We start from the raw sequence: 14,112 nt of genomic DNA, 5'->3' as shown, positions 1-14,112 counted from the left end.
TAACTAAATGATGGCAGGTGTAGAAGTAGTACAAGAAAAGACCAACAAACACATAACGCTTCATGTGTGAAATGAAAAGAAGAAACAGTTTTCATTTTTCATTATGAGAATTTCACTGGAAAGTAAATGCATCTATCTAAAATACCTCCCAAACTAGGACGTTTATGGCGTTTATGGTGTTTGCTTAACCAAAAAAATCCTGAATCTGTTTAAGTTGGCCGGGTAAAGAGGAAATAGTTACATAAAAACAAGATACTGGGTTAAGGCTACTTGCTTAAGGTGTGGCAGCATAGCCAGATAGTTACAAAGAAAGCATTGAGACAACGGCATAATCATATGATCCAAATTTGCAAGTCACTTTGAATAGAAAACCAAGCAGACTGTGTTAAACATTTCTGTCTCTGTTCAATAGAATACGACTTCTTAATCGAACAGGTCGCTTAATTTCAGTTTTAGTAAGTTCAAATGTAAACTGTACAACTTGAACTTCAAAATAAAACAGTAATGTCACTGCTGTTGGGTAACGCAAATACTTGTGACGTAAGGACAATGTAGTGTTTATTGTTGCTTGAGGTTTCACGCAATAATTTCTGAAGCCATAATGAATACATGTTGACAAGTTCTGTACATAATTTAAACTTAGACATCTAAACTGTAACTATCTAGAACAAACTGTATTTGGCCTGTGTTATGTGAGATCCCCCTCATTTCACTATCCTCTAAGGTCATCTCTGCTCCCCTGTGGACAACATAAGAACTACATGCGCTGTACTAAACTGTACCACATATTAATGTTTGCTTCTGGGTTGTACCGCATCTAAAGAGTAAGAAAACATGGCAAATAATTAAAATTAAAATTAAAAAAAAATAGTGCTTGGTGTTGTCTTGTTTTGTGTGTACAGTGTTGGAGAAAGTAATGACTGACCCCTATCATCTGAGAACCATAAACACAAAATAAGCAGACCTCCTGCTACCCTCATCCCTCTAAACCAATCAGGTGAATGCAGGGCCTCTTACCCATAACAAACTGTCTCGTACAGCAAGCAACTGTTGTGGATGAGAGCCATTCTAATTCTGGATTTAACCACAACTGGAGTTTTGGAGATTTAACCATGATTCAAGGTGCTTCAGAGCTAGCTGCAATATGCGTGGGCTTGGTTGGCTTGATCGGTGCCTCGGCTACCACGGGGTTGCCCATGTGGAAGGTGACCGCGTTCATCGGAGAAAACATAATTGTGATGGAAACCCGCTGGGAAGGCCTATGGATGAACTGCTACAGACAAGCCAACATCAGAATGCAATGTAAGGTTTATGACTCCCTGCTGTATCTGCCCCCTGAATTACAGGCTGCCAGGGGTCTGATGTGCTCTGCTGTGGCCTTGTCAGCGGTGGGGCTTCTTGTGGCTCTGGCAGGAATGCGATGTGTGTCCTGTATTCGGGGTAATGATTGGGCTAAGACCATTATATTGATGGTTGCAGGGGTTATGCAGTTCATGGCGTGCATCTGTGTCTTTATCCCAGTGTCGTGGACAGGTCATGTTATCATTACAGATTTTTACAATCCTTTGCTGATTGATGCCCAGAGAAGAGAGCTAGGAGAGGCTCTTTACATTGGATGGGTGACAGGTGCTGTGCTTTTCGCCTCATCCCTGTTGTTTGTCTGCCGCCGTTTGCCCAAAGGCAAAGGCTCGTTTGATATGTATCACCCACCAAACTTACTTAGTTATAAGCCAACGCCCAATAGGCCAGCTCTGATGAATTATCATCCCCTGTCCAGCCTTCGATCGACTGGTTCCGTTGGACAAAACGCTGCAATGCCACTGCAAACTGTCATTCCAGTAAGGACAAATAATGGAACAGTATTAAACCCACCTGTTGTCTATAATCTGACTCCTCAGGAAAACGCATCACTGCTATATCAAGGCAGTATGTCTCATCACCCCTCAGTGCAGAGCTCTAACCACAGTGGAAACTTGTATGCTCCAGAGAACTCCTTATACATGAGTCAGAACACCATACCATATTCACTCACTTATGTTCCCACCACGTCCTACCAGTCCAGCTTCCATCCAGTTCCACAGACTCCTATTTTCATAACATATAAAGAATCAAGAGCTCAATCAGTGCCTTACAGTGAGATGAGAGGTGGTGTATACATATAAGGAAAAATCCACAACTGAGTTTAATCCTAATGCATATACTGAATAATACTGAACGGTGTGTTTAAAGTTTTTGTACTGTTAATAACTGTTTTAAATGTTTTGCACTGTGGAAAAAATGTCTGCTTTTATCAAATGGGACACAACCATTGTTATTAGTATACACAAAGATGAGCCTTTGTAAACCATTTAACCTCTGTAGAAATCACCAGGATGGAAAGTTATAGCTTAATGTTTTGCAACCTTTTGCAGCCATTTGTTCAAAAACCTCTAGAATTGTTATCGTTATCACGATGTCTCAGTGTGTGTTTTGCTATCATGATGTGTTTTCCACCAGCCAGATGTATAAATAACTTGTTATTATTATTGCTTGCCTGTAATTTCGATTAGCAATGATCATTAAAACCACATTTTAATTTACAAATGTTAGTAGCTGGCAGGTGTTTTTTTTTTGTTTTGTTTTTTTAATGCAACACTTCACTCTGTAGGTGTGTATAAACTGTTTATATTTCCCAGAGGGAAAACCTTTTTTTTCCAGAGATAGCAGTGAGGGTAGATTAAGGGTATATGCTCTGTGAGGTCCCAGAAGCCCGTTGAATTCTTCTTTCTGCATTTTGAGCAAGTTTGATTATGGAAGACATATTTTATGGTAAAAAAAAAAAAAGCAAATGTTCCTAGAAAAGTAATGATGAAATTTCTTGTTTTAAAGCTCTACTAAACTAAACTACTTAACTAAAAACTCAAACCACATTAAAATCTAAAACAATGAAAAATTAAAGTTGCTAAAAATGAATTTGACATGCATATTATATATATATTTTTTAAATATTTTAGATATGTAACAAAAGATTGTTTGAAACTAAAGACAAGTGTGGTTCACACAAATTTGTGAACCGCACATTGGACTTATTTGAGAAATCAGAAATTAATCGAGCATAACAGTCAACCACTAAAACAAGCAAGCAAATAATTTGCATTTCTAAACATTCTAATAATAAAATGTGTTTTATTATCATTATTTACTTTTTTGTAAATCAGTGAATTTTAAAATTTAGCAATAAAACAAAAATAGTTATATTTTAGCTTTAAAATACGATCTTAATTAAAAACCTTCCACACAGTGGTGGATTAACCATTACAGAAACATAAGAAATTATTTTGTTAATCACCAGCACTATTAATTTAGGGCGTCTTTAGCATAAATCTTGCATTAGGTGGTGGACTAATAAATGTGTTAAACTGTGTACTGTATATACTTATATATTTTATGAATACATGCTGGCAATTAAAATCTCTTCACAATGCAAATCTTCAAAACAAATTTTCTATACTGACATCATATCACCACTAGATGACACCAGAGATCTTTCCAGTGCAGTTTTTTAAGTTGGCGAGCTCCAGATAAAGAAGAGACACATATTATGAAGCTAAATATCATAATATAGGAATAAATTGGGGGGGGAGGGAGCACCAGGATTAAGCTTAAAGCAAAGCAAAAACTATCCATGGTCAAGCAACAGTATCTTTTTGTTCTCCATTCACATGTTCAGCCACAACAAGAGATTTTTTTTGATCATCAGTTTTGGAAGTCTCATGTTAAAATATGTCCATAACATGTATGCTGTTGGATGTACGTAAACTATTTTATTTGACATTGTGATAAATTCATTACATTTTACTTACTAGAAAATGAATTTTAAAGAGTACTTTACAGTTGAGGATATTGAGCTTTTACTTTGTGAGTGGGAAAAAAAAACAGCTTAAATATCACTCTCTAATTTAGCCAATTTACTGATAATCAAAAATATAGTAATTACACTAATCTCAAGAAACCCATCAGACATTCTTGGTTCAGAATGGCCACTTCAAATCTCAAGCCACTCTTCCTCAAGGAATAAAGCAAAGAGTATCAAGGTAACCTGAACACATTTTATTTAACTACAAGACCGCGGCAGTTGAACGGTTTGAGGTAGTTAATCTTCAAGGGAGCGTCAACGACCAGTATGGAGATTAGATTTGCGTTTCCATCAGGACTGGACCAAAGATTTAATCATTCCTCGGTGTACCAAAGCAGAGATCTTGTCGAGGTCGAATGTTGCCAGATTTGAAGTTAATCTTCAGGACGTATCCATGTTTGCGGATCAGCGGCTTGGCAGTGCCCTCAGTTGAGCGCCTGTATGGGAAGGATCTTCAACTGTGTCGAGTGAGCCGATGACACAGTGAGCGACAGCGGAAACGAGGCGAATTTGATTTCAGAATTAAAGCACTGAAATAAAAGGTGTTTCGGACAGAGGATGCCAAATGAGTCATCAACATATTTATGTGATTAAAGCCTCGGGAAAATAAAAACACACTTTGCTCAGTATAAAAATGAGGGACATTCATGGCTATGTATTTTATTGGGGGAAAAAATGTATGTATGTGTTACATTATTATTTGATTTCTATTCTTTGTTAAATTAAATAAAAGAATGTTGTTCATCTTCTGTATGGTTCCAAATTGATTTCCATTTCATCTTTTATTGTGAAATTTGTAAGCAGAAGCTGTTTCCCGTTGCTGCTTACTTGACAACAGGAGCCCAGTGCGGTCCTCCTCCTCAGTTGCAGCCTACAATTCAAGTGTGCACCGGGAAAAACATGATAAGAAGGCTATCTGGACAGTGAATATGGGAAACAAAACCTTACAGGCATACAAAGGATCCTAGAATGGAAAAATCTGATCAAATCTTTTGATCAGTGACAACTTCAAGTGGAGTGTGTGGTTGTGTTGTTTCTTTTTCTCACCACAATGTGTGAGGGATGGATATGGGTCGGATGCCAGTTTATTTTCGTTACGGATACAAGGACTGGCAGGTTATCAGCATGAATTACTAAGGGGAAAAAAGAAAAATAAATTTGCCATAAATGTTAAATTCAGCTCTGGAGGAATGACCATGGTGAAAAGGAAGGGACTGTTATTTTCGCTGCTGTACTTTATGGCAGAGTTTTGGCTCACTTCGCAGCAAGTCCTGAGAATTGGTAAGTGGTAAAAGTGTCCATGTCATAAATATTTATATAATAACTGTTAACATGTTGGCTGCAACTGCGCTCGTCAGCTTTTTCCATCGCTGACCCAGTTATTATGCAGTCTGGGTTGCATCTCATTTCCCACTGGGGTAAAAAAATATTATGTATCAAGGATTTCAAGCTAGAGCCTTGAAAAATTGGCAATACTTTCTGTGCAACACTGATTGGAATTGTTAAAATGTATTTTCCCTATAGAATGGCACCTAAATAATTAAATGAATACATAAAATATATAAATACAGTTTTGTGGTTTCTCGTAATGCAAGGCATTCTTAATCTCTCTCAGTGCGAGTGCAGCATGTTGTTTCATTTCTTTTAAAAGAACAAAGAAGGCAAATTCAATTACGGCCAAGATTTGTGAAATGATGTCTGTTCATTGCAAATGTACATCTCAGTTACTGTAGTTGAATCGCTTTTGAATCCTGATACCCTCGACCACAAGTTAAATACCATAGAGCCAAACGAGATCGAGGCACATCACATATGTTGTTTTTAGGAGCAAATTTTGAATGTGCAGTTGTTGTTGCGTCTTGCCATCATGTAACTGTCGCTCACTAAGTTGCCTAGCATGCACTGAGTACAAAGCATTGTCAAAAAAAAAAAAAAAAAGACATATTCAACTTTATTCACCTGTTGTGATGTTTGTGCAATAACCTTATAATTTTTATTACTGTATTTTTTTTTCTTACTCCAAGAGAGGGTACTGCGGACCGAGCTGTAGGTTATTCAAATGAAATTTTTTATTTATTTTTTAATCAAAATTGTGTTAATCCACTTTGGTTGACCAATGGCAGAGTCTCTCTTTCTCTCTCTTTTCCTTCCATGTTGACAGCAAAGAACAGGAGGAGAGACGGGTGATTAAGTTGGCCTACTGCTACATCTGAAAGCATATACTGTTGGCATAATGTTCTCCTTGGCACACAGCACTGTGAAATTGATACATCACTAAAGAATAAAGAGTGGGCAATTCAGCAAAACCTATATATATATATATATATATAAAATATATTTGGCTGCTCCCTATCCTTTCATACTCAAAGGTTTTTTAAGCTTTGTGTGCACTGATGGCCAGTGACATCTGTAAATGTGGATCTGAGTCCAAAGCTGTCTGTTAAGCCTTTGAGGGTTGACAAGAAGAATAATTTCAATTTCCCTCTGTGCCTGTAATTAAACAAACAGAGCTCTTGCTTCAGTATCCCCCCTTTGATCTCTGATGTAACTTTGGAACAATGAGCCGGTGTTTGCTGCAAATTAATACTTTCGGGCTCTTTGCTCTTCTCCCATTGGTTATTCACATGGGTTAGAAGATTGCATCACAAAAATGGCTTTTAAAATTTAGCCCTAAGGACGCGTCGTTTTACTTAATGCCTACAGCAACTCTGAATTTGAATATATATTCAAATTTTTAAAAGAATATAATAAACGTGGTGTTGCATAACTTTAAAAGGCTAAGAAGTCGGTGTGACTTCCTGGTTTCAACAGTCCCGATCTGTGCTCTATATTGTTAATCTCTCAATCATCTATCACTCTCAAAGGCCACCTAATCTTTGTCATTCTCTTCATGACCCACACACATCATAATCCCTCCCATATGGTGTGTGGCTTGGCTCAATTAACATTTCTCCGTCTTGGCTAGCGTCTGCATCAGATTGTGACAGGCTCCCACTTTTTTCACTGGGACTGGTAATAATGGTAAATCTTGTGCTCCAAGCCCTTAAACAACTAACTCTAATCTTCTTTATGCATTAAGTCTCTTCCCCAAATATGGTACTTAGGCAGTGACCAAATCTCATCACTGGGGAGAGCACAGAATCAACACAGAATTAACAGATGTAGCTGGGCCTTCTGTTTACTTTCCCTTTTGTTAAATTTCTTTTTCTCCTCTTGCTTGCATACTTAATGATTACTTTCTGATACATTATGTTTCATTTGTGTATTTATAGCTCAGTCCATATAATGAGAAATGTGGCACCAGCTCAGATCAACAACTGAATTATAATTTGATGAAGTATATATATTCCAGTATACAGTTTTTAAATCTGGTAGAGTATTACTCTGGCTGTATTAATATAGAAGATTACTTATATGTTTATTCATTTTGAATGTTTCCTAGTGAATCGCAAGGATCTTTCACATAAACAGAGAGACCTCAGTGCTCTACATCAAACAAACATAGTAGGCTGTGAGGACCTTCTCATTCATTCACAGTCTGGCATAGCTCCAGGTTGGAGTGGTGCTGGTGGTGTTGTTGGGGTGGGGGCGGGAGGTCTCTTTGGGAACTGGCCCAGGATGGGGAGAAGGAAGAAAGCACAACACTACGTCATTGTGTTCCTCTGCCTTAAAAGACTCTCCTTCATGTGATTATTGCACGGTCACAAAAAAAAAATAATACAAAAAGTGGATTAAAATAATTATTTGAAGGACACTGTCTCAATGTCAGCGGGTTTCTGGATTAAAATCAAGTCCATCCTGTTGCCAGAACCTGAACCCGGTTATTTTTCTTGCTGTCTGCACTGAAGTGAGGAAGCCTATAATAAGGATCAGCCTAAAGGTTTCCGCCTGCAGCATAAGCAGAATCTTTTGTTTTTGTGACCTCCTAGCATACATTACCCCAAACCATTGTCTGGCCTATTAAGGATGAGACGGAAGCTCAGTGATCCTGAAAATTATATCATACACAAATTAATGGTAACTATTCATAGGTTGTTTCTTTTTTTAACTCTCAGGACTCACATTTGAAAGCTTCCCTACTGGATATTCACAATTTTGGGAGGAAAATATTTCTAGTGATTTCTGCTCTATCGTTTAATCTTTATAAAAGTATAAATGATCCTTTCTTGTCCCTTCATCTGTTAATCTGTTGAGAGGGAGCACTGATTCATGTGTCATCTGCAAACAAACACTTATTTGTCTTCCAATTTATCAGTATTATATTTGAGAACTGACTGTCATGACTGGTTTGAAGTTATGAAATGTAGATATTCAAAATACTATAAAGATACACTGAGCCAAACAAACACACAGCATCGTCTAAAGGCTTGTATATGTCTGCTGCAAAAGCGAAAAGATCAATTTCATAAAAGATACACATTTATTAGCCACATATCTTGATCTCTAACCATTTTAACATAAAATTAGTAGTTAATGGAAAATATGTATATCACTGTTGCTGTGTGTTAAAGGGTACATGTTTTTATAAAACACAAACTCGAACATCAGTGTCTATATCAGCTGGACTCCAATTTGATGCTCTGTTTGGATCTGAGGCTGTGGTAAAGATTTTCCACCAAACAAAGGAACAGATGCGTCATTGTCTATTGCACTGACAAGCATTCAAAGCTTTTCTGATTTCCACATCTTTCAGACGATTCCTGGACTATATGTGCAACTTTAATAATGTCTTCCTAAAGAGACAAAAGAAGCACTGAATCTTCACTTGACGCCAGCTGTTAGAGCCTTGGACGAAGCAAACTTCAATTATTTTCTGGTGATATACACAGAGTGTTTTTGTGAGATCTTAATTAAAAAGCCTGGACTGAATTTTCAATCATATATATATACTTTAGCTAATTTAAAACCATTTCCCCCTCCCCCCCAAAAAATACCCTGAGATCTGCTCTTCACTTCAGTTGTCTGGATGGTTGATGGTGGGTTAGCCTTGCTTAGAGACACCCTGCTTGCCAACTACTCGCAGTTAGACTTGTAGTCAAGACCGCCTAAACCAAGACCAAGACAATACCAAGACCAGAGGGTATTGACACCAAGACCAAGACAAAGTCGAGACGAGACCAAGACTGAGACGAGACAAAAAGGTCTTTAAACTGCAGCCAGATGCTGCTTCGTTTACGAGTGTCAGGCATATTTTTGTGTTTTTGCGATGCACTCGCACAGCCCTCTTCACCACCGTCTACTGTCTCACTCACTTACTGAGAGGACAGGCTCACGCTCCACTTGACTGTCACGTCTCTCACCCTCTCTGTTTTTCACATAATGATATTATCCTATATCCTCGCATGTGATTGGCCACAATATGGAAGGATTGGAGCATAGCTGAGCCACTGTGTGAGAGCTGAGCAGCGAAAGGAAATTAAGTGAGGAGACGGCTCTCGCTCAATGGGAGTCGACTCTTCTGATTCACTACAAAGCACTCTCTAAGCACGGCTCTTAGAGCTGATGCTTTCGCGCATGACACATTATCGAAGGTTACGTTGTGTGTCATGGATACTGTTGACTCCAAATCTCTCTACTACTATGTCGATCTGAGACAGCAAGACCGAGACAGCGAGACCAAGACAAGACCAAGACCTCGTAAAAGTGGTCTCGACACATCCAACTCTACTCGCAGTAATGGTGAAATTTGAAAAAGTGCAACACAAACCAGAAATGGAGTTTCATTTATATTAAAAGTTTAATAATTTACCTAGTTATCGCTAAGTCCTTTTACTTTGAAGGCAAAAAGTCTTTTTCCACTGAATCACTACTTCATGGTGAGCAGTTAGCATCTTCCTTACGAACTATGACAAGGGTCATCTGCCAAAACAGTCAGAAATAGGTGTTTCAGTGCAGCCCTGCCACCTCTTTGTGACCAATTTCACCTTGACAGCCAGCAACCACTTGCCAACTGGTTGGGGAATACATATTTTTCCCTGGTGACTCATGGTTGCCAGAGGATCACAGACTAGTTTCTAGGCCTGTGGTACTGAGCTAATAGAAAGATGGGAATTTTCCTGCAGAGTGAAACTACCTTAGGTAAGCTGGTGATAGTTTATATTTTTTACTAGTTATCTAATGACACTGACTACTGACAGTCACCAGCCTTCCTCAAATCAGGTTCTTTCTCAGGAAATCAAGTAAGTTGTTGCACTTTAAACAAATTTTAAGGCATTATTTCAAGGTGAAATGAAGGGAAAGTTAACCAGTTTGATTTCCCTGCTCCCAAGCTTCAGAGAGGAAATTAATAAGCTTTATTATGTTGGCAATAAAGATTTCATGGCTACAGCTCATCTTTAAAAAATGATAGCTTTATCAGTAAGTCAAATATAAGTCGAGCTCCTAATAGGTTTGTTTTTATTTGGCAGCTTTTAACATATCGGTGAAGCTACATTAATTTTTCATAGTCTTTGAGTCTTAAAAAGACATTTTGTATTATACTGTTAGGTGCAAATGTCATTACATTTTGAGCTCTTAGATCTGAATGGAAAAGTGATTATGTATAAAATTAGACGCCAACTGCAAATCATATAAATCATAAAATCTTAAGAGCAGCAGCTATTTTTAACTCCCTCAGAAAGTGGATGATCCATTTTCACAGCCTTGTTAAAGAATGAAAAACAAAATCTCTGTCACTGAGGATGATGACGATGATGTTGTGATGCTGCTGAATCCTTAATAAAGCCCGTGACATTTGCTGCAGCCTCTGCACTTTAAGCAAACAAACCTCAGGATCCAGCTGGTGCGTACTCGTGTGCATTTCCTATTCTATTACCTTAAAAAAAAAAACACCTTAAAAGGAAAAGAGGCACCAAAGACAGTGAAATAGAATCTACTTCCTCTCAAATTTATAAACTGACTGATGTATCTGTGGCTGAGAATTTTATATTTCAGTCGAGTGAATTAAGGACTTTAACAGGTCCCAGCAGCTGCTCACTGAGGCTTGGTAACCATAATTAGGATTGGCACTTTCAAGCATGCTTTTAGTGACCAGGGAGTCCAGACAAGGCTCTCTCAGTTTGGGGTTTGAGGCTATGCAACACCAAAGAAAAAGGTCATTCACAATCAAGGTCTCAGGGGGAGCTTTTTAAAGGCCTTTTCTACTTCCAAATCAATCACAATTTCACAGGCAATTCTTCAAAGACTGAGAGTGCAGTGACCTATTGCCATCTGTAGCCTCAGTGTTGAAGCGGGGTCATGCGCAAAACACTTGCACCATCTAAATGGGATCTATAATTTGTGATGATTGTTAATATAATGCCTGATTAACATTTCTGAAAAAGGCAGAGCTTTCAAAAATGCATTATTGTAGTCTTTGTTTTGTTAGTTAAAAATATGTCAAAGTTGAAAGCAACTTGCTTACCCACAGCATTCAGCACTGGACCCAAGTCTGTTGACACTTGTGAAGTGCAATGCAATAGGAACAAACATTTAACCCCGAATATATTAGATGAGAAATCCTATCACTGAAGGCCCAGATGTTAAATTATTTACATTTGAAAGGCTTCAGTGAATCGAATGAGCAGGGGAATTTTCGGCAGGCATAAGCACACTGAATCTCACACGCGCCTGTCTGCACGCAGGTAGCAACAATCCAGTATTTTTTTCTGGCTTTAATCCCAATAGTTTTTAAGCTGCGTTTTATGTAACAAATGTAAAAGACTGTGCATGTGCCTGGCTGGAGTCATATATGTCTTTATTGCCAGCTGTGGCATGCTAGACCCGCCATCTTTCTGGAGCAGCATGATGGATTAAGACTTGGATGTTTTTCAGTATGATCTTCTCAACTCTGAAATAACCCCCCCTTCTCCCCTCCCTCCTCCTCCTCTGTGGCACTGGCACAAACACCAACTGTGGCTAAAAGTGACTGAATTTACCTTTAAAGCCACTTAAATCTCAGTTTAAAGGTGATGACCAGTGCTACATAAGAACAAGTACCGTCGGACTGTACAGAGACGTGGTGCCTCTCAAAAAGCATATTAATCGAAATTAATAATTTAAATAATTGATTAAATGAGAACTTCTGTGCTAAGTGTATCTTTATAGTATTTTGAATATCATATATATTAATATCATATTTGATAAATACTTCTAATACATTTTAAATAACTTCTCCCCCTTTTTCATGCTTGTAAAATGTGAGGACTTTGCTCTTCACCATTACTGTAAACTGACAATAATCATTTTGTTTTTGTTACCTTGGGCTCCTAAATATTGTTACAAAGTTGTACATGTAATATTAAAAACTAGAAAAGAATTTACAAAATGCCCGATAAGCCTAATTTACATCTAAAAATTGTCCTCTTGACTATGAGGGACATTTACTAATAGTAAATGAAACATGTTTAGTCTTATGATATCAAGGTTTTACACGTAAACAGTGTTATGTTTGCAGCAACTACAGTTAGCTTCTGGGAATATTCCTTCTGTTAAAGTGTTTCATGCAGCGACAATGATGAAGCTGTCCATGTCATTTCCACAAACTGCATTTTATATTAAAATCTGAGCTTAATTCTGTTCCTCATTTCTTTATTTTATCTTAATATACTTCTCATTTTATGTTATGTATCATATTAAAGTATATCTGTAACTGCTGTGTGAAAGGAACCTACTTTCACTGCCCAGTACAAACCCACTGTGGTTATTTACACGTGCATATGACAATAAAAATAGCTTGTACTTGTACTTAATTAGCCCAAAGTTGTCAAAAAAATTTCTAGCACCAGAAAAGCATTTCACAGTACTTACAAAACAACAGATGCAGGGAAACTCTGAGGAAACATCTTCATTACTGCATCTTCAAGTAGTTAAACGCAGATGCAAACGGATGATAACTAAAGTCATGTTACTTGAAATAAAGAAATTTATAGACACTAAAAGTGTCTATAAAGTGCTAAAGTTTAGCTTTTCAGAGCACGGGTGCTTTGGCACCTTTAACCCTTTCACAGTAAGTCACCTCACATCTTTTGGCTTCAATAACTGATCTGTAAATCACAAGCTGGTGACTTTATATGTTAGGTATGATGACTGTTTCCAGTAGCAGTAAGTTGCAAAGGAGACAAAACTACAAAACAAGATTAATAAGTATGAATGTCTTTTGATTTGGAAAGGGGTTTTTCCCCCTAATTGAAAAATGTGTAAATGCATAAGAGAATAAGGGATGGCTGAAATGTTTCCCCTGATTATATGTGCTAAATGTTTAATCTGTTATCCTTTATGTGAAAATTAACTGAACAAATGCCAAAGCTTTCATAAAAGTTATTGTGACAGCTTGTGAAATTCAGGCTCTGTAACAGGCTGAAGCCAGGAGAGTTCAACTTTTAATTTGAATAATATTAAATCCTGTCATCTCAACTGGGTCCCTTAGCAGCATTATGTGACAGAAGTACAAACGAAATGGGGCCGTATTATGCAACTATTACAATTCAGCTGTGGTAACGTTCAATCTTTAAAAAGACACTACGTGAATATCTATACCGAGAGAAGCCAATTGATCGATAATTTTTCTGCTAGCGCTTTGATGTGAGCTGGGTAAAACTCCTTCCACTTTTTTCTTCTTGCAGGGGGCATCTTTGAGACTCTTGAAAATGAGCCCATTAGTGTTGAAGAACTGGCCTTTAAATTTGCCGTAACTAACATAAACAGGAACCGGACCTTAATGCCAAACACCACGCTGACCTATGACATCCAGAGAATAAACTTATTCGACAGTTTTGAGGCTTCAAGAAGAGGTAAAGATCTTGTCATTTAATTTTGAAACCCCACTTGAGAATCAGTAAGAGATTTTTGTTGAGATTTTATTTTCTTCCCACTTTCTGTTTGATTACTTCAGCCTGTGACCAGTTGGCGCTGGGCGTCGGTGCTGTTTTTGGACCCTCTCACAGCTCATCGGTCAGCGCAGTCCAGTCTATCTGTAATGCCCTGGAAGTCCCTCACATCCAGACACGCTGGAAACACCCATCAGTGGACAACAAAGACAGCTTCTACATTAACCTCTATCCTGAATATGCCTCTATAAGCAGAGCTGTGTTGGACATAGTGCAATTCTACAAGTGGAAGACGGTTACTGTGGTCTATGAGGATGCAACTGGTAAGTTGAGATGGGAATGAATGATACAACATAAGATCTGGAGGGAAACACAGACTTCACTATCATACTGAAGGGCCGTTAGTGATTT

General features: G+C 37.9%; 2 protein-coding genes across 3 annotated transcripts in view; both read left to right on the top strand.

The window, feature by feature from the left end:
- Positions 1–1,079: 1,079 nt before the first annotated feature.
- Positions 1,080–2,212, top strand: LOC113036684 (claudin-8-like). Its single transcript, XM_026193114.1, has one exon. It carries the CDS (start codon positions 1,113–1,115, stop codon positions 2,160–2,162), a length of 1,050 nt encoding a protein of 349 aa, XP_026048899.1. The 5' UTR covers positions 1,080–1,112; the 3' UTR covers positions 2,163–2,212.
- Positions 2,213–4,886: 2,674 nt separating this feature from the next.
- LOC113036266 (glutamate receptor ionotropic, kainate 1) overlaps positions 4,887–14,112 on the top strand; it is a 28,392-nt gene continuing 19,166 nt past the window's right edge. The window contains exons 1-3 of one of the 2 annotated variants that reach the window (XM_026192486.1): positions 4,887–5,176; positions 13,498–13,665; positions 13,767–14,024. In XM_026192486.1, coding sequence (XP_026048271.1) covers positions 5,086–5,176; positions 13,498–13,665; positions 13,767–14,024 — 517 coding nt within the window. In that variant the 5' untranslated portion in view covers positions 4,887–5,085. The remainder of the gene's footprint in view (positions 5,177–13,497; positions 13,666–13,766; positions 14,025–14,112) is intronic. The other variant, XM_026192485.1, reaches the window with a different exon arrangement.

This window comes from Astatotilapia calliptera, chromosome 14 (genome assembly GCF_900246225.1).
Source record: "Astatotilapia calliptera chromosome 14, fAstCal1.2, whole genome shotgun sequence".
NCBI classification, from domain to species: Eukaryota; Metazoa; Chordata; class Actinopteri; order Cichliformes; family Cichlidae; genus Astatotilapia; species Astatotilapia calliptera.
This window is presented reverse-complemented; position numbering and strand designations above follow the sequence as displayed.

Coding starts and splice junctions, on each gene's coding strand:
- LOC113036684 (XM_026193114.1), top strand. CDS start 1,113: ATGATTCAAGGTGCTTCAGAGCTAGCTGCAATATGCGTGGGCTTGGTT.